This window comes from Macrosteles quadrilineatus, unplaced genomic scaffold (assembly GCF_028750875.1).
Source record: "Macrosteles quadrilineatus isolate MER2022 unplaced genomic scaffold, UCM_ALF_1.0 Scaffold_1__1_contigs__length_201487025, whole genome shotgun sequence".
Lineage (NCBI taxonomy): Eukaryota > Metazoa > Arthropoda > Insecta > Hemiptera > Cicadellidae > Macrosteles > Macrosteles quadrilineatus.
The window spans coordinates 114,147,356-114,168,842 of record NW_026542594.1 but is presented as its reverse complement, the minus strand read 5'-3'; the positions used below and the strand labels follow the sequence as shown (position 1 = coordinate 114,168,842).

General features: G+C 35.8%; 1 protein-coding gene across 1 annotated transcript in view; it reads left to right on the top strand.

Moving 5' to 3' along the window:
- LOC128983547 (WD repeat and FYVE domain-containing protein 3) overlaps positions 1-21,487 on the top strand; it is a 143,451-nt gene that overhangs the window by 57,138 nt on the left and 64,826 nt on the right. The window contains exons 23-42 of the mRNA XM_054402862.1: positions 2,370-2,497; positions 3,038-3,221; positions 3,472-3,743; positions 4,373-4,605; positions 5,068-5,283; positions 5,736-5,953; positions 7,005-7,189; positions 8,078-8,226; positions 9,663-9,855; positions 11,335-11,502; positions 11,821-12,022; positions 12,842-13,046; positions 14,913-15,005; positions 16,075-16,225; positions 16,875-17,033; positions 17,335-17,612; positions 18,128-18,248; positions 18,435-18,597; positions 20,366-20,538; positions 20,652-20,887. Coding sequence (XP_054258837.1) covers positions 2,370-2,497; positions 3,038-3,221; positions 3,472-3,743; positions 4,373-4,605; positions 5,068-5,283; positions 5,736-5,953; positions 7,005-7,189; positions 8,078-8,226; positions 9,663-9,855; positions 11,335-11,502; positions 11,821-12,022; positions 12,842-13,046; positions 14,913-15,005; positions 16,075-16,225; positions 16,875-17,033; positions 17,335-17,612; positions 18,128-18,248; positions 18,435-18,597; positions 20,366-20,538; positions 20,652-20,887 — 3,727 coding nt within the window. The remainder of the gene's footprint in view (positions 1-2,369; positions 2,498-3,037; positions 3,222-3,471; positions 3,744-4,372; positions 4,606-5,067; positions 5,284-5,735; positions 5,954-7,004; positions 7,190-8,077; positions 8,227-9,662; positions 9,856-11,334; positions 11,503-11,820; positions 12,023-12,841; positions 13,047-14,912; positions 15,006-16,074; positions 16,226-16,874; positions 17,034-17,334; positions 17,613-18,127; positions 18,249-18,434; positions 18,598-20,365; positions 20,539-20,651; positions 20,888-21,487) is intronic.

Here is a 21,487-nt window from a genome sequence, read left to right as displayed (position 1 = left end):
AAATATGAAGTACGTCAAGGGTCTATTCTAGGGGCATTGTTTTATATTCTTGTTTGTGTGTCCGTTAGCATTGCTGGTTAGCATGATATGATAACTCAAACTTTAGTAAAAATCATTGAATTTCGATGAAATTTTGTATACAAACGTGTACTATGTTTATTTGTTACATTAGATATATTTTGATCAAACTTGGTAAATTAATTTATTTCATACCAAGCTATTAATATGTAAATAAACGTCACTTAATGACATCTTTGAAGCGGCAAATCTAAGTACTCAATAAGCCTAATGTTATTTAAAAATGGGGAACAAATCTAACATGTTTAAGGGAATATTTCACTAGAAATCTGATGAGGCAAATGGAAATTCGTCAGAGGGTTTGCTGCAGCGGAGGTATTTATTCATTATGAGTGGCTCCTGAACTGTTATTGCAAAAATTGAAGTTAATAATCTTACTAATATTATAATCTTTTATAAAAGGTTAGCAACCTATAAAAAAACTTTTATTTTGACACATCAAAATTACAGAGGCTGGACAAGAAATAGTTGCTCTGTTAACAGTAATACAATTAGGCCTATAACTATTTTTTTTTTTTATATATATAACCGGAAACGTTAGACCTACCTGCTGCCTGCAGCCTATGTAGAAATTCTCTGTAAGCGTGTTCATGGATCTATAATATTGACATAAAGTTGTTATGTTTCACTGATATCTTATTTACTGACAATGCAACATTCAATATTTAGCTGGTTTGAACCAGATTTAACAGAATTATACTGATAAATAACTAATGAAACAAGAATGCTACGGGTTCACTTGTAGAATTTTATTAACTAAAGCTTTTTAAACTGAACTAAGAAACAAAAAAGGCAGAAAAGGATGTTTTCCAAGTTTGTCCAAGTACCTGGGCTATTTGTATCAATATTCAATACATTGATCAGGTTTATCTTAGTACTTAACTACTTTGTCTAGGTATTCTTCTGATTTACCTAAGTAAGACTATCAATGTCAAGATATTATTTAGATTTGTTAAATACTGTACTCTATCTATTTATGTCTCGGTATTGTTTAGGGTTTTTTAAGTCCCTTGACTATTCATTGGTGCCAACTTTTGAACATTATTGGGAGGGTCTAAACTATGATTAATGTAAAAGATTTAGGTTAAGTAATTTAAATTTTCACCCAGATTAACCTTTTGATTAATGACAGGGAAGAATGATCAACAGAATCAGCGTCAACTAAACCATTTTGTTATAGTTAAATAATAGACAAAAGTGAATAAAAAGAAGAAGTGAAATAAAAGTGAAATTAGGAATTAAAATATTTATTGAAATTAGTTATCTACAGTCCATTGAGATATCTCTGTGTAGAAATAAAGAGATTTGCATACAGCAATTTTTGCTTCAGGGGATAAATTATTTTGTGTTTTGATTTTCAGAACAAGAAAAAACAGCATTACGGTACAGTAAGATATAAGTATTTTTAGAAACAATTTTAATAAGAGTACTTTAAGGTGATTTTAGTACAAACAAGTTATAAATTTTAGTACTATAGGCCTATACAAAAGTTTGACAAATTTAGTCAATAAATAATAAAGATAGTTTTTAGATCAATGAAATAAAACTTTAAAACATATATCTTTTGTACAGGTCTTAGTAAACATCGAGACCTAGAGATAACAAAAACACACACCATTTTAAATTTCATCACACACCAGAAATAATAGTAAATCGAACCTCTTTACACTGTTGATAGTAAATATTTTAGGATTCAATCTCATGTCTCACGTAATACAATAATATTAGACTGATCGTGATCATCTCCCACAATCGCGGATAAATCATAAAAATTGTCCACAATATCGGAGCATCATGATCATCTCCTAACATCTTAGAGAAATTGTGAACCTTTCCTTTAAGTGACAAAATCGTGAACAGGTTTTGCGATTACAGAGAAATTCATGAGCATTTTCTCAATCCCAGGACATAATGATTGTCTATCACAATCTCGACAAAATCTTGAAAGACTCGTGGGATTGCAGTGAAATTCACTCTTCGGCCTCAACATTTGTCCAAAAATTAGGTCGGGAATGACTTGTATTCAGCCTTGACCCAATTTTTGGAATTTTGCAAACCTCTAATACAAATAATTATCTTTTTTGAAGGGAGGGGGGGTGCTGATCCCTTCTTCCCTTAGCATTGCAGTGCTCGAGCCTCTTTGGCCCCATAGAATCGGTGTTGATGTCACCATTTGTGTCCACGGATTGTTTAGGCTTCCCAAAGCCTATGGTTATGTATACAGAATATTTTCATACAGATAGTGGTATTTTTATTCAGGATTTAAATATTTTTTTTTATCAATGTTGCAGGGTTGCCAGCACTAGTAGCTGAAGAGAAGGTTGTGTTTGGACTCAATGCTAAAGCTGTTACTCACCTCACTCTGGCCAAAATACGCAAAGTTTACAGTCGAGTTGATAACAAGTCAATCGCCAAACAGGTACTATGTTTTGCAGTCAGGTTAAACTAAATATACAAATGAATTCGACATATGCAATTTCTGTTTATTGTTGCCAAACAGTGTTCAGTTTAAAACTCCATGCAGTGCTCTATAAGTCGTTCTATTTAAATGACTGGTACTTTAATTGGATATTTTTTATATATATTTTTAATCGCACTCCTAGTGCACAAATTGAGTTTAACAATTTTTAACATAATAAAAACAACAGTAAAATTCATGGCTGATGGTAAATTTGTCTTTTTATCTACTAAACACCCTGTGATTTGAATATATCCTGCAAATAGTTGTAGATTTCAAAGGAGAAATAAACTACAAAACCATGTATGCCTGTCTTTTTTTATTTTATGAATGATGTCGAAAGGCAGTATAATAGTCTTAGGTATTGATTATATTCAAGTTTTCTTATGCATGTCTGTGTTTTCTGTGTGTCTTTTGAACAAATCTAATAGAATTCTTTGCTAAAAAGTAGTAGTTGTGAAGCTGGTGACTGTGACAACATTGACAATATTCTTACAACAGCTGGGGATGTCTTCTCATGAGAATGCCACCCCTATCCGAGTACTGCACAACTCCGCAGGTCACTTGAGTGGGCCTGCTCGTAGTCTGGGAGGTGTGGTGGTCGGCTACCTCGGTGTCCGAGTCTTTACCCCTAAACCTGTCACAAAGATGATAGAAAATGTTGGCGGCTGCTCAGTGCTGTTAGGTAAGTATTAATTTTTATTTTTATAATTTTTTCATTTGCAATTAATAACAGTTTTTGTTCAGATAAGCCATTTGTCTATAGTGCATAACTTATTTTCCTGCTTTGATTGTGAGCCATTATTTTTATGATTTTAAAGTTTCAAGTGTAATTTAGTACTTGTCATAGCTAATGAAGAGTTGCAGTGTGTATTATACCTTAAAACATTGCTTTAGGAGATAACCACTGATAGCCTATTGCTATTCTGTTTCAGGTCTGATTGCCATGGCCCAAGATGTGGAGAGTCTGTATGCTGGAGTGAAGGCTCTTGTGTGTGTTGTGAGAGGCAATCGCAGTGTACAGCAAGAGATGGATCGCCGCAGAGGCTACCAGACTCTAGCCATGCTACTGCGCAAGAAGCGATCTCTTCTCAATTCCCACATTCTTCACTTGGCCTTCAGTCTTGTGGGAACTGTGGACTCAGGACGGGAGAGCTCCTCCATTCCTCACCCTGTCAGCTTTCAGGACTTATTGTGTGACCTTGAGGTAGGTTGAAGCTACTATAAATACACATCTGTTATCTTATTGTGAAAATAAAGTCTTGGAAAAAGTTTATATTACAAAATCATAGTCTTGTAGACTGTGATACTTTGCTATGTAATTTATACAAGCTAGTCTAGTGAGAATCAACACAAAGCTGCTGAGAAAGTTGGTTATTGTAGGTTTGGCAAGGAGCTTCTGGAGAGTGGCAGAGATCTTTGCTGGAACACCTTTATGAGCTAGTGACAGAGTCTAGTGAGAAGCGGCACAACCTCAACATCATGCGGGAAATGCAACTAGCTGGAAGACTGCTGAGAGTGTTGATGATTGTAGGTTTGGCATGGAGCTTCTGGAGAGTGGCAGAGATCTTTGCTGGAACACCTTTATGAGCTAGTGATAGAGTCTAGTGAGAAGCGGCACAACCTCAACACCATGCGGGAAATGCAACTAGTTGGAAGACTGCTGAGAGTGTTGATGATTGTAGGTTTGGCATGGAGCTCCTGGAGAGTTGCAGAGATCTTTGCTGGAACACCTTTATGAGCTAGTGACAGAGTCTAGTGAGAAGCGGCACAACCTCAACATCATGTGGGAAATGCAACTAGTTGGAAGACTGCTGAGAGTGTTGATGATTGTAGGTTTGGCATGGAGCTCCTGGAGAGTTGCAGAGATCTTTGCTGGAACACCTTTATGAGCTAGTGACAGAGTCTAGTGAGAAGCGGCACAACCTCAACACCATGCGGGAAATGCAACTAGTTGGAAGACTGCTGAGAGTGCTGCCTGAAGTGACTAGCCCAGCCACCAGGCAGGTGTTGCTAGCACTTCTTGGTGCTGTTCTGGCTGGGCAACCCTTAGCACAAGACCTTCTTGCGTGAGTATATCACCAGTGGCAACTAACAGATTTGATTCAAATTTTTTGAAAATTATTTGTTGGTTCAATAGTTAACGGATTTTTAATGAAGGCAACTTTATGCACAACAAGAGTTGCTTTGGACCAAGCCATAACTACACTAGAAAGAACCAGTCAGATTTTATATTGTAACAGATGCCTTGTACATTTTCTAGCCTTGTAGATAGTTTGAGAAAACAAAAATAAAATACTGTTGCAGATTTTTTAAATGTGCAAAAGTGAATGTACTACAAATTTAATACACTGAATTCAATAATTTTACTTATTCATAAACAATACTGTTTTGTGAACCCCTGCTTATTTGATCCCTTTATAATGAAATTGCACACAATAAAGGATCCTAAGTTGACATATCAGATTATAGGTTACCTGTTAGGCCGAGGGTTCACTCAATAGTGATGATAATGATGTAATATTGTACAGTTTTGGGCAGTTCATCACAGCCACTCTACCCAGCAATGCGGTGAGTGAGCGAGACATTGTGCTGCAGGAGTGCTCACCTCGTAGTCGTCAGCCCAGCATGGAGCTGAGTGAGGTGGATGTACCTCCCGACACTGCCAACTGGATACTGCTGCGGAACAGATGTCTGCAGCTGCTGCATTCCTTGCTGTTTACACCCAGGAACACAGTAAACACTGCGTAAGTTGCTACACTTTCACAACAATCATTTTAGGCTTCAGAATGCAAACTAAATTAAATTAGTTTTTAAAGGTACATATAACTTGTGAATATATATTTGCAACTTTCATTTAAAGTGTGGTTTTATGTGTTCTTCAGCTGTATTTTTTAGATAAAAGTCTGTGAACCGGTATAAAACTTTAACAATTCGCATGACAAGGATAGCTTAAGATGCATCACTAATGTGTGATTTTACAATACATTTATTGTTATATATAAGGCAAAATACTAAGTAGTTGTCACAACATCACAACGTGGTTAAGTCCCAAACTATCCATTGACAATAGTTTCCTTTTCACCTTAATTTTATTTCCCGTTTTGTTGGAATATTCCTAGTTTTCTTTTCCCCTGAATCCATTCTTCCCAGTTTCATCCTCATTACAGTACTAAGCAGGGTCCTGTGGTGTTAACAGTTTCTGTGAGGAGGTGGTGTGTGTGCTGGGGATGGATTGGTCGCTGTTGTTCATGCAAGGTCATCTTCACCCCTCCACTGTTGTCTGGGGACTAAGAGTGTTGGTAGTGCTGGCCTCCATACCCTCCCTTATGGCCAAATTCAGAGAAGGCTCCAACAACGGGGGATGGCTCCAGGACACAGAGCTCGTCTTGCACAACAAACTTGGAGTTGTGTTAGGTCAGTATATTTGTAATAACAACTGATAAATAAATTATGAAGTAAAAGAGGGCAATTTCTGTTCTTTGGCAGCAGTGTTTGTGTGGTACCTGTACTCTTTGCGAAACCTTTATTGCACTGTGGTAACATGTAAGAAGCTAATTATTTGACATTTCTTTAAACGTGTAGCCTACTTCAAATTCAAAGTCAATTCATGTGTAACACGAGAAACATTTTTATAAAGAATGGTGTAACTTTCCTGTGGTATTTTTTTATTTTCCAGTACTTTAGTTACACTTGTAACAGCTGTGTTTTTTTATGATTGCTTACTTTTACCATAGATTGTAAATTTTGACGCACGTTTTTCGTGTCTAGTTCATGTACGGTGACACTGGGCGCTAGTGTCGACAAAATTTTGTTGCTATTATTTTAGGGTTAATTTCTTGATTTGTGCTTTACTGTTTGATTATATAACTAGGAGACAAGTTATTGTTTATGATTAGATCGTATTATTTGGTTAAACGAGGTATTAAATGACTGTAATATTGGGAAACAAATTGTAAACAAAACACGACCTCTACATAAACCGTACAGAACTATACATAAACCGTACAGAACTAAAAATAAAATTGTCTTCAGCTGTTCCATAAGGATGAGAAATCTACTTGGGGGAGTATGTTTTATCTAATAATACTATTCAATACATATTTTTCTTTGTGAACCAAAAAATATTTAATTTGTTTATAAGTGCTTTTCTGCTTTTCACTCATTAGAACTGTCGGGTTCGTTAAATGTCTTAATTTCTTGTACCTTTCTTGTAACTCAAAAATGTTAATGGTTATTGTTCAACTCAAGAATGCAGTCAATGCATACAATTGGGCACTAGTCATTAAGTGCCATAGGCCCATGTAAGCACATTTAAGGCCGAAGAAATATTTCTGTATGAACGATTTTTTAACAAAATGAAACTTTTTATACGGGTTTTGGTTTTTAGTACATAAAACTTGCTAAACAGATTTGCTATTTACTCAATGCAGCAGCAGACTCCTATGTTCATGTATTTGATATGCAGGTTACCAGCTGGGGACATCTGTACCCAAGGCACAGCCCCAGGTACACAGTGAAGCCCTCTGTGTTCCCGGGTTTCAACACCTGGCCTACCTACTCACTCAGCACATTGACATTGCTCAGGTCTACTTCCTGCTGATGGCTCTGATGATGGGTCAGCCTGTCAAACTGTTGCCAGCTGATCCTAAGGTACTGTACATGATCACTATCAAATAATTATATTTAATGAGGTTAGATGTGTGGGGAGAGTGTCATGATTCATATCAATTATGATATTATCTTTAAGACGGGTCCACTTGTGCAATTCCTTCCTATGTACAGGAATTAGAGCCTCCATGATACAACCATCACTCACAAAACAACTTTTATTCATCCAGATATTGCACAGATTTGGCATCATGATCATACCAATGAAGTTTTTCCTGGGGTTACGGCAAAATTGTGAACGCCTTCTGCAGTCATAGAATCAAGAATCAAGAATTTTTAGAATCAAGAATTTGTATTCATCGTAAAGCGCTATGTACATTACATGCAATGGATGAACGTCGTTAAACTAACAGTAGCCAAAGTTTACAGGCAATAAGGCTAAATATAAATATAAACAATAAAATATAAACAAGTGCAGTGTGTACATGCAAAGTCTCACAGTCATCTTAAAAATAAAATACTGTAGCCTAGGTTATGAAAACATGCAAAGACTAGAGCAAACATGAAAACAGGTGCACTATGTATACAATACATGCAGTGTAATTATGTGTGTAAAGCAACATCATCCGGTAGACAATCCCTTGATCAAAGGGTTGTAAGTAAAAGGTTTTAATAATGTGTAGTACAGTAATTGTTGTTAAAAAACCATGAATGTAGTATACTATCTATTTTCATAGTAATATCAATGTATTAAAATTTTAAATAACGGTTTAGATACAATTCTGAAAAGGAAAACCGCAAAAATACTGGTAGCCGCATTCCATACCGATTTTTTACCGAGAACCGAGATACAAAATATTGTACTGTACCGAACCATACCGACCTTAGATTTTCTGTACCCCTGACCCCTAATATGTTGTGTGGTTGCAGCTGGACCTGGACAATGTGTGGAACTTCATGTTTGGTATCCCTGCTAGTCAGTCCGTGACAGCCCTCAGTGGCAGAGTGACTCTGTGTCCCCAGGCTGTCACGGTGTTGCTAGCCATGGTCCACACCATGCTTAGTCAGGACTACAAAAGGTGAATAACAGATATGTGTGGAACAGGGTTTTATGGGGTGAAAATCAGTTTCTCTTATTTTTGACCCTGAAAACATTAAAATTCTCAATTTCTCTCTGTACCATTTTAAAGAGCTTAAAAAATAAATAATATACTATATTGAAGTAATGAAGTGTTTTTGTACGGTCATTGGTTATGGAAAAAATTTAAAAAATTGTGAATTCAAAATTCCCATGTTATTCTTATGGAGGTTAACTGTCATAGTTTGCTTGTTTATGGATATATTTTGATCAAACATGGCAAATTTATTTAAGTCATACTAAGCTATTCAGATTTTAATAAAAAAAGTACTTTATTACCCTCCTTGTAGCTAGCAGCAAACCTAGTTACTTGTTAAACCCAAAGCTATTGCAATGGATTTAATTGATAATCAGGCAAATGGAAGTCTGCAGGTTTGCTGCGGCGGAGGTATTTTTTTTACCAGACCAAATTTCATACTGCACCAACCCTTGTCTTTATTTTCTTATACAAAGTAGTTTTCAGGTAGTTGGATTTTTAAGTAGCTATTACCGTAGGTGGCATGGTAATACCTAGGCCCGGGACCGATTTACTTTTTTCATTTTGATGTCCCCAGAGGCCAAAAACGTCTGTGAACACGAAAAATTGAGTAATTTTTGTCCGATTTTGATGAAATTTGGTTTGAAGTTGTAACACGGGATAAACTTGAATGATCGTACCATTGGAACGGGGTTTTATGGGGTAAAAATTGTTTTTTCTAATTTTTGACCCTCTAAACACATAATTTTCCAATTTCTCTTCAGACCTTTTTAAAGAGCTTAAAACAACTAATAATTTAGTATATCAAAGTTTTTTTGTACAATTATTGGTTACGGAGAAAATTCAAAAACATGTTATTTTAAAATTCCCATTTTATTTTTATAGAGAATATTGTAAAATGTTGTTGTGGAATACTCTGAAGTCAGCTAATATAAATAATTCCAAGTTCATTATCGCACATTCGTAATAGTTTTATAATCCAAAATAGCTTGCCTTTGCATTTCACAACAAATGGCGTGTTCAGTTCAACTGGAACTGACAAATTATTGTTCCGTACCAAACCGTAACAACCTTAAAATTTCTTTAAGTTTTTTTATGTATTGATTAGTACACATACTACATACTATATACTTGCAATCTGGTGACTTTGCAATTTTTGTCTTAACTGTTCATTTGTCAATTGCTTTATCAGCTAGCATGGCTGATACCACAGTTTTTAGAGGTACAGACCAATGTTGTATGTAATATTTTTTAAACATGGAACAGGTGAGCAGGCCATAAGAGAAGTAAAAACTGGTTGTATTGCAACTCACCATCATAAGTCAACTCGGTAATACTCTGAGAATAGGGAAGCTTAATGTAACTCTGTGTCGTAGCTCCAGTTATGTCTCTTGTTGTAGTCCTGAGAGTCTACCAGAGTGGCTAAGAGACTACCCTGTGACCATCATACAGTTCCTGTTCTTCCTCTACCACAACATGGCTGAGCTGATGCCTGTGCTGATGAGTGCTGAGGTGCTGAATGCTCTGGCTCAGACATTGTTCCCTCCACCTCGCAGCCAAGTGTCTACCCCAGCTGATGATGTGAGCTTATCAGTAAGAGCAAGTAGCTTTCAGCACCTAATTATTAACTTTACTCTTACACTAAACCATATTTTTACTGGAAATTTAGATATCTTTAGAATATTAGTATTAATCTCAATGGAATAGGAAATAGATTTGAAAATGTTATTACCTACAACAACAATTTTGTGTGAAAAGTACTAGGTATAGTACTCCATAGCGTCAAAATTGTTAACATCTGTCACGATTACAGAGGTTATCATCATTGTTTGCCACAATAGCAGATAAATCTTGGATATCTCCTACATTTGTGATGTCATCTTAACTTCTTTTGTGATCACGGTGCCATCGTGAACATCTTTCTCAATCACAGAGTATCGGTAAAATGTCCCACAATCTTGGCAAAATCGTAAACATCTCTCACAATTATGCAGACCAGACATCATCATCATCACCGGCAAAATATCCTGCGACTGCAGATATTTCATGATCGTCACTCGCTACACAGCAAAACTGCTTGGAACAAATCCCATTTGAGAAAATCATGATTAAATGTTATCCCGTCCCAAAGATTGGAAATATATTTTCCCCAAAGATTACCAGAAATTGTGGGATCTGTTCATCACAAAAAAATGTTGAAGTTATCTAAATTATGTTTTACTAGCAGAGTACCCGTCCTTCGTACGGGGTTGGAATATAAGTATAAAATGCTTATTGCAGTTATACTCAAGCTTTGCGTTTGCAATAACGGAGGACACAGTTTGATAAAATTTGCTTTTTTAAATTTACAGTATTCTATAGTATTACACACCTACCATAGCCCAAATGTTCTACCACTTCACCTAAACAATAGAGAAAAATAAATTATCAACAATTTGCAAAATATCACAAATTATTCATGAAATGAAAAACATAAACATAACTGTAAACAATCCTACTTTGACAGTTCTCATTGCGAATCACAGTTTTTTGTTGCTGCTTAGTTCAAATTAGCTGTTTTCATAAATGAAAAAAATCTATAGTGCTGCCCTGTTGGTAAATCTTATAACTTTTTATTGCTTTTCCATATCATAGAACCAACTTTTTTAGTTGAAACAGCTGACTAAATTCTTTAATCCCCTTTAAATATGAATACTCATAAGGTTAACATGGGGAATTACAGAGCCACTGGGGCGGAGCCCGAAAGGATTTTTGAGATAAGAATATGTTAATCGGGAATGTAAGCTATCATCATGCCAAATTTCAGCCCAATCCGTCCAGTGGTTTATGCGTGATTGAACTTCAAACACACAAACAAACACACATACTTTCACATTTATAATATTAGTAAGATAAGATAAGATGTAAATTTAAAATGCATGTTTTATAGACATAGCAATGTGATTGTTGAGAGTAGAAAACTAAATTTTTTAATCCTAAAGAACTTAATTTTAGGTTTATTTAATTTGATTTTGATTGCATTGCGGTATTAAAGTAACTGTACTGTAACAATTGAATTTTGTTTATTTACAGACTTTCTCGTTGGATGGAGCAATTGTACGTTCACCATCCAAGGACAGTATGCTAAACAATCACCCAGCCCGCAGATTTGTAATGGACTTCCTCAGGGTTATAGTTGTGGATTCCTTATCTTTGCCTGTCAACGCTAAAGTCACCCCTGCTATTGACTTGGTCTTGGAGGTTAGTTTGCTATTGTGGCTGCAGATTTACTGTGGCAAGGATGTTATTTTTTAGCCTTGGTAATCCTGTTTCATCTTGAGAAACAATTCTCCTATATAGTGCATTACATATCTTTCCTCTACAAATATCACTACTCTTGGGTATGGGTATATCACTATTGTACTGTTCTTATTTCATGCCCGAAGCAAAAATTCATAGGCCTGCTTATGTTAAAAAACATATTGGTGTGTGATTTTGTAGTTATTTTGTTGTTGTTTCAATCTGGTTGAAAGTGATAACATTTATGTGCTACAACTGACAGCTTGTTGATGTATGCAGGCAGCACCAGAAGGGTCCACAGTAAGTCAACAAGCCAGGTTCCAGACTGAAGTTCTATCCACACTGATGGAACATCTGTTGGCAGCCGACGTTCTGATAGGAGAACAGGCAGCACTGCCAGTGGTGGCTGGTGGAAACGCTGCTAACATAACACCCAACGTTTGCTACCTCACTGCCAGGATTGTAGACAAACTGTGGCAAGGTGAGCAAATCAAGGTATTCCTGAAACCTTTTACTTGGCTAATTGTACTGGCTTTTCCAGGAAGGTAGAGCACTTTTTACTTTTGATACTGAAGTAGACATCCCATATATATGAACCAGCTGTCACAATTTTTATTCAAAAAGAGCATAGCTGAATGAGCCAGTCATAGAATGTGCTACGGTAGTGTATAAAACTCTATGTTTGCCTTTTTATTGTTTCTGAGATACAGTAGTTGACATGATACTTAAATATCCTTTACTTTACCATAAGCTGTATCATCAGTTGAGGAGACAGCTTAGTTCTATTTCTGTCGTTGGTTGGATTGAGACATCGACAGATTGGTCTAAAGTGTGGATGGCTCAATTCATGATGTCCATTTTGGTTTTTAAAATGGGAACAACTTAAACATGGGGATGGAATGTCGAGTTTTATCAATAGTCCAAGGTTGGAGTCAAAAAGAGGTAAGTTAGTTATAAAACTTTAGCTGTGGTAGGATGAGTCAGTGTGTGTACTAATGAAGTAGTGTTTTGTATGTTTACATCTAACTTAGCATGAACGGGACCTAATGATTGATCTATTCGGTAATTATACTTTATAATGGCACATAATGGAAAAACTTAAGTAGGTAAATAAAATATTTACACTAGATACACATTATAAAATATGCCTGAATCATCTTTGGCGGTAAAAAATTCCTTGATTTTTGGTTCCAGGTTGAGTACTTGCAGACCCCTATTTTTCTGTATTAATTAAAAAACCTCCTAAGTGAAATATATCCTTATGAAAATATTCAAGTATTATTTTGTACACCACATACAGGGATGCTGCTCAAGGACCCACATGAAGTGCTAGACTTTACTCTGAAGCTCATAGCTCAAGCCAAGCGCCGCCCCGCCTCTGTACCTCTGGAAGGACTCTACCATTGTCTCAACCGCACCATACTGTTCCTACTATCAAGAGGTACCGACTCCATTGCTGATCAGATGCCTGTGTTGGAGACTCTACACAAACTGACTAACCACAGGTGACTACGTTCATCTGCCACTCCGATTTAATTTAGTGGCTTTGTTTTGATTGAATTTCAATTTTTTTTTTTACTTGTTTACAATTTTTTATGAATTTTATATTTTGTATAAGTTACGTTAAACTGATATAGTTATAAGAATTTGGCTGCTAGAAGTTAAATGATTATGTTCCTAATTGCCATCACTTTATAAAATACAAAACCCCATTATTTCCAACACATTTCATCCACACATGTTGTACCTTGAGGCAGGATTTTTTCAACATGATTTTTTTTAATTTATAAAGCAAAATGTGAAAGCAGTTTTTGTTTACTCAACACTATTTTTAAATGTCTCACTAAAGCACATCTAATTTTACTTAATGCTTGCCTTGTTGTCTGTTTTAACGATGTTTACTTACTTAATACAATGGAAAAATTCTTCTTCATCCCCAATCACATATACTCTGTTTTGCTAAAGTACAGGGATTGCATAAATGTGGTAAGGAACACTATGTCTACAGTTCTTATAAGTCATTCATTACCAGATTTTGAATTTAAAATAATAATACAATGCAATTTTACTACAGTATCCTAAAAGTTAAATACCTTGTTGCCAATATGATCTTTAATTTTCTGAAAGGCAATCGGTTTTGACCCTCTTAAAAGTCCTTGGAGGCAAGCGACCATCTTGGATAATTTCAAACTGCTGTTGAAGGGTTATTTATCTAAAATATTTAAGACATTATTAAAATATTTAAGGGTTATTTAAAAAATATTTGTTTAATCAAATACCAAAGTTATTGTAATTTAAAAATCTTGTGCACTGTGATCTCCGATCAATGTTCTTTATAGTTTTGTAATTTTTTCCCAAGAGAGTCCACAGAGACTAACAGCCATCTTGGTCGTGGATTCGCCCACCATAAGAGCAATGTTAATTTTTTAAATTTGAAACAGCCGCTGAAGAAGAGTTATTTATATTTGTTATCATCTCAAAATATTTTTTCGAATACCAAAGTAAATCGTAATTTAAATATTTAATGCACCGTGAAATTACAAATTGTCTCCCTAATTTTGTAATCGTTATGAGTTATGGTGTCTAGGCTCCAAGGACTCTTAAGGTGTCATTGTAAAACCCTAGACGTATAGCAATTATTTTTATTAAGTCTTTATGCTGCTCAAAACCAAGCATTATCCAATGTCAAAAACTAAGTCAGTATCCTCTGTCTGATGATCCCGTGTATTTAAATAAGCTGTTTTAGTAAAAATTGCACATGTTATTAGGCTATGGAATCTAAAACCATTGGCTATTGGATTCTGACTGTTGTGTCAATAGTCAAAGGTAAAAGGACTTCTATCTTGTTTATTTATTTGTACATTACAAATCCGATACCGATAACATCAAGAAATGGATTCATGTCGAAACTGCATTTTTTCATTGTAGTAGGCCCAGGAACTCATTTAAGGTGTACACTGGATTGTCCTGTAGACTTTTGAAGTTCTTTCACTTCTTTCTTAAGGAATTTTCCAGTCGTTTGGAGATTATTTGGTAACAGATTCTTCAGTTTGCGTCCGATGCATGAAGGAGTTTTCTCAAAAAGAACTGACCGGTGTCAGGGAAGGATGTATCTTGCTGCATGTCTTGTGTTGTAATTAATTGTGAAAGTCACAATTACAAAATTAATTAAAATTGTTAAAGAGGGTTTAAAATTTTGAAAAAATTTTGAAATGTTTATAGAAACATCTTTATGGCTTATTCTATCAAAATAATAATTTAAATCATTTTAAACATTTAGGAAGGGTTCTAGTCTATATAATACTGTACCATATCACATTGAATGAGTATAGCTGAACAAAATGTAATTTATTGTTTGTCTGTGTTTATAGGGGCCTTGTGTTTGGAGCAGGAAACCACGAATTGGACTTTATTGGATGCCTTACATACTGCCTCTTACAGTTAACTAGTGATCAAAAAATTATGTAAGTGTTGTAAGCAGTGTAAGATACATGTAATGGAGAGAAAATGTAGATCAATCCTTTAAACTCTGTGGATTTGTCTGTGAGTTAGGCTTATCATTTTCCCTCCTTACTCATACTCCTGTGGCCACACAAGTGGTTTTTGGCCTCGTCAATAATTTTCCTCCTCTGTTGTCTGTTCTCTGCTACCTCCAGACTTGCTCCTAACCTTAGGTCCTGTCATCTGAGTATGAGTCTTCCAAGCGGACGTCGCCCATTGGTTGTCCCAGCCATACCCTTTTAACTGTATGGCCTAAATTTCTCCTCTACACATGTCCCAACCATCTTAATCTTCAGCACCAAGCATTATCCTATTGCTATGATATCAGGGTCTTTGTACAATTCAATCAGTTCTTTATTCCTGCGCCACTCCCCATTGTCATTAATTAGTCCAAATACTTATTTAACGAAAATTATCAGTTTCATTTAGTTTTGTTTTGTTAGAGTACCTTGATTTCCGGTACAAAATCGATATGTTACTCGGTTATGAGTATTTTAGCCGTTTTCTTCTGAAGATTGTAGTTAAATAATTATCTTTAGTTTTGATACATTTACATTACTATTAAGATGGATAGTAGCCAACAGTTATGTTTTTCTATCAACTGTTCCATTATTTTTTCCTTATAGGCTACATAAAAAAAATACAAACTATTTTAAAACAAGTTCTGGAGCATGTTGGCTGCAACATCCTTGCACGGCAGTTCACAGCAATCAATTGTAAAATTTCATTTTATTTTTGTATTGCTGGTGAGACATTTTGTAACATATATTTTTGAATATGTTTCAAATATTAAAACTAAATACATTAGTATTAGTGAGACTGAAGTATAATACTAGACTAGAAATAAAACTGTGCAACTCCCCAATTAATTAGAAAAAGTTATCAGGTGAAAAAATCCAAATATTACTCAATACTGACTTGGTTTAACTACCTATCCTACATAAACAAAAATGATACTAGTCATCTCCTATTTAATAAGATGTATATTATGCATGTTATTGGGCATAACATAAATGTAATAATAACCTGCAGGTTAGACTCCAATGCCAAGACAACGTGGCACGTGAACCCCAACGAGGACACTGAGGAGCTGACAGCCAAGCAAGGACACAACCTGATGGCTGTGGCTGCTAAACGAGTCTGGGAAGAGCTCTATGTCTCTAAGAAACCTGCCATTGAGGAGGTATGTCTACCTTTGTGATGTGTCATTCTTTTTTCAATATCAGTACCCATTCCGGTTACTAACTAAGATGGAATCTCGGTTCTCATCTAAGATATATGAAATGTGAGCAAAATATGTGAAACTACACTTCTGATTAAAAAAGATAGTAACAGGTCATATATTGTACGTTAATTCAAAGTCACAAACTTATATATTTTGTACCTACAACAAAAACTGTAGATACTAGCTAGTCTGGTTTGTTTAGGACTTCTGTAGTGCCAGATTACTGAGTACCTACTGTATAAAAAATTTCAATTTTTGGACTACGATAACTTGCTATGATAGAGAGTCAAGAGGGCTATTTATTTTGATTATCATACTATTTCCCTATGTTTTATTGTGATTTTCAGTATGTCCGATGTCAGCATATTTCCCCCAAACTCTACCCCAAAGTCTGCTGATTTCTTTCAGAAGAGTAAAAATAAAATTTAGTGAAAAAAAGTCTGAGACCTTTGTCAGATGATTGAAAATGCCAGGTTTTCTCAGTTCAATTTTTGTCTGATCAATTAAAATCAATTTTGTAATTATCAGAGAGCCTTTGTCTTTGAACTAACTGGAAATACGTTAGTTGGGATCGCAATTTGATGGCTGTGTTTATGTGATATTGTAGGTGTTCAAGATGACACTGTCCAACAGCAAGGCCCCAGAGCTGAGTCTAGTGAGGGAGCATATACAGGAGGCTGCCACCAAATTGTGGCTCAACTATGTGGAGTCAGAACGCAAGGCTAGTTACAGGAACCCCTGGGAACTGCACAACCAGATACAATCTGTATGTATTGTATACTCTCTCTATACACTCATAATACCATCCAGTAACACAGTATTCATCTCATGGTGCATGTACTAAGATCTGTCATGAAAATATTTCCATCATAGGTTAGTCATCTTTCATCTTCCATTATGTATACCATCATTCGACCAATTTAATCAAAGTAAATTTAGTAGGCCCATACTAAACAACCACAATAAGTACTATTTATTATCAAATTACAGCAATCCAATGTTTATCCTCAAACTAGTATTAAACTGTTAAAAACACCAGTTGTCATACTTGAATTGAACTCCTACAGAAAATACAGAAGGTGACTGGTGGACTTACTCGACTGGCGAGCAGAACCAAGGTGAAGAAAGAAGAGACTATTAAGATTCGTCCGCTACTGACAGGACCAGAGATTGAAGTGTGTACCCTGATACATGTGTCACTGGTCAAGGAGTTGGTAGAACTGCAGAACAAGACTTACATACAGAGTCAACAACACATGCAGAGATACATCCTGGAGGAATGGCTGCAGACTGAGACTGAGCTGACCAGAGAGAGAGGGCTGTGGGGGCCAGAGACACCTAGCAGGTCAGTAGTGCAAGACTCCACTCCACCCACCTCTTAACAAAATAACAACAATATGATAATAATTACTGTGATTCTCGCCTTACTTTTTAGTCCATTGCCTGGCACTATATTGATTGGTCATTACTCACTAGTCACTATATACATCTATACATCTGGGTTTGCACACACACACACATCACTTTGAAAACTAATTTTTGTATTCACGGGGACCCAAAGCGTACATTACAATTCAAACTCTAAAATGTTAACAAAATGATAATTTCTCCATACACTATGTACTGGGGAAGAAAGTGAACAGTTATTACTAATGACAAAATGACAAATTCAATTTGTTGCTGGTGGTTGCAGTGTATAAATAGTCCTTGCTTTGTACAGTGTTATGGTTTATATTGTTTAATTTAACGTAGCCCTTATTTAGAACATATCTACAGTGTATACCAAGGCAGTGTAATTTACCATGTAATGAATATAAATTCATACATTAATTCAAACATTCATGACCATATGTTTATCAGGCTTGATAAGTGGATGCTGGACATGACCGAAGGACCTAGCAGGATGCGAAAGAAAATGAAAAAGAATGACTTGTTCTACCTTCACTACCCTTACAGACCTGAGCTGGACTCTGGGGACAATGTGAGTGGTCAAGTATTAGAAGTATTAGTCAACTTAACTCATGATGGAAACCACAATGCATCCTAAATTGTAATATCTTAGTAAGAATATTGTTATCCTGTCCTATGCCCATATTAATTGGCTTTTTATTGCTTATTGAGTAAATTTGCTGTGCTCATGTCAGTTCTGTCTGGTTTGTTCCAACAGAAGTCACTCAAGTACAAGGTGGCCTCCAGCTGGGACAGCAAGGAGTGGTATCACAAGTATCGTCCGACCAGTCTGCTGGACCGCGAGTTTGTCCCGGACCCCACCCCAGACTCTGCCTCCTCCCACTCCCAGGTGCATGACCCGGACCATGACGACAACGCAGGTATAGCAGTAAAAATAGCAGTCATAGCAGGGTCTGTATATGGTTTACATGGTTGGTCCTAATCTGCAAGAATGGTAGCAAATTATCTATGATCTGTATCCATTGTTTTTAACTATACAATTTTTAATTTAAATTTGATGCTACAACACCAAAATTAAGTCAATAGAACTATGTTAGGTTCTGTAACAACAGAGCCTTGGATTTAAAAACTGTCTTAGTGTCTCATGACATTTTGATCTTGATTTGGACCGATTTTGATGATTAAAGTGTCAACAGAATGGCCCTGATCTGTAGTTTTGCAAAGTGTTATTATTTTTTTGAAATATTTATTAGTTCAGGCTGGATCTTCAATCAAAGTTGGGATTTCTCCCATAAGATTAACATGGGGGAATCTAAATATTTAATTGGAAACTTTGTCTACACTAATTTAAGAGAACGACTGGGCGTAGAAACTTGGTAGAGGTGTCCAAAGAAAGGTCTTGGTCTGTAGATGAGTTATCAAAAGAAAAACGAAGTAAATTCCCTTAGGGCTCTGCCCCAGAAGCCTTTAAAAGATCCCTCCACAGATTTGTTTACATTTTGGTCATGTGGATAGTACTTTTTAATAAAACAGCTGTTAATTTTTAAATTATGTTTTAAACAACACACATTTATTGGGAGTTACTGAATTGTCCAAAAGAAGTATTTGCAAGGTTATTTTCTGATTTTAAAATTGATTTTCCTCTATATCATTTGTGTTGCAATATAAAAACAGCAACCTAAAAAATCTATCTAACTTACCCATATAATATAGTTACAAAATGCTCAAACTCGCATTGTGACATTTATAATTCGGCTTATATTTCTCCAACAGAAAATTCATATGCAGAAGAATTTTATTGTGCTCTTACTATGTCATTCGCATTATTTGTTGCCAATGAAGTTGCACGGCCATATAAATGAGGAGGCACCTAAAGCCAACTTCACTTCAAGTATATTCCACTACACCTAACATTCCGTAGAGAGATTATATTGACAACTTTATGTAACTGATAAGGCTGAGACAACTAACTGACATCCCCATGTCAAGGACTTCCAGCTTTAACAGTAACACCACAAACAATTTCTCAAAACTATGCTAGAGGATTATTCATTGGCACAGTAGTACGATAACTGACGTGACGTGGCGAAGGAAAAATCAAACATACACTGTAACAAATGGATACAACTCCATTTGAAGTTAGTACGTGTCTTCTCAACAAACAGACATTTTTTTCAAATAAAATCATAGTTGTAATTAATCTGCATTACACTAATGACATCGTGGAAGTTTTTAACCAATACGTTTTTAATACTATTTAAATTTAAAGGTTCTTCCAAAGGAAGAGATACCAGAGAGCACACTAACAACTCAGATGACATACAGTATGGGAAATATTTTATTCATTGAATGATCAACCATATTTGGTAACTGACACAATTAATATCATTATTGTTTTTACACTTTTATTAATCAATGCTAAAAGCTCTAAATATGTATAATTTGACTCAATTTATCGCAGTTAGATGAATTAGCGTAAGCCTTGAAAGTAACCGTCGATTTCGACGGGTTTCACCTAGTACATTAGAATGCATCAGCCATAACTTATGGTTATCTATTTTATCACTAACATTCAGTTAATGAGCCGAGTTAATGAGTTGAGACTCTACTTGTTTCAATCTTTTCATTCATTTTTTGAAATTATTGGTCTTGTACCTATTTATGATTGTTGTGTTATGTTTGATGCAGCAGTGGCAGTGGGTATCCAAGACATGAGCAGTGCGCTGCGACGGGCAGTGAAGAGATCAGTGTCAGAACCTGAGGACGCTGGAGATGAGACGGAGGGTGAAAGTGGAGCCAACGAGGAAGAATCTGCTCCCGACAACCAGTCTATATTGCGCAGGCTGGAGGAGAATGAGAAGGTCAGTCAGAGACCTAGTGTTCTTACATTCAATACCAACACTTCCTTAAACTTTAATACCAGTGGCAAAACCAAATGTTACCTTCACTTCATGTAACTATGTTTGTGATTTAGATCAGCCACATGTTCCGGTGTGCACGTATCCAAGGGCTGGACACAGTGGAGGGTCTGCTGTTGTTTGGCAAGGAACATCTCTATGTGGTGGATGGCTTTACATTACTCAAGAATCAGATACGAGACATAGAGTCGCTGCCTCTCGAGTGTCACGACCCCATCCTGCCTTCGTCTGGAGCTCCTCGACAAAGCGCCACTAAAAAACAGTGCTCCAAATTTGCTTACGATGATATCAGGTATATAGAACTGTTCCTAGAACTAGAAAGTAATATAACAGTACTTTGAAGGTAGACTCTCAAATTGTTATGATGAATACTTTTTGAATCTTTAAATTAGCGTAATATCCAGTTAGTCCGGGTTATGATAATTTGGCACATTTAATAATTTTGCCTTGGCCTAAGGTTTTTCTAGTATGTTTGGCAGAGTTTGCAGGTTGAAGCTGGATTTGCTCGTCAGTTATGACAGATCTTTGACCATTACTTTGTGTTGTCTATTGCTCACATATCAGTGTCATGCTACGCACGTGTGTTCATGAAGGCAGCACTCGGTCATCCAGCATTTCTGGCAAACTGGCACTGTTAAAGTCCTTTCCTTGATGTATCATATTAGCAAGTGTCAACCATGCTAAAAACTATTCTTTATAGTAAGTCAAAACAATAAACAACATCAAATTTATCAATAAAGTTTACATAGTCCACTCACAATCATAAAACTATGTGTTTCTTAATTTGTCCAAGCAAAACTTGTCTTCTAAAATAACATTTACTTTTGCCGTTTGCATTGTGTTTAATTTGTGCAAAATTAAGAAAATGTTATAATCAGTCACGATTGAACAC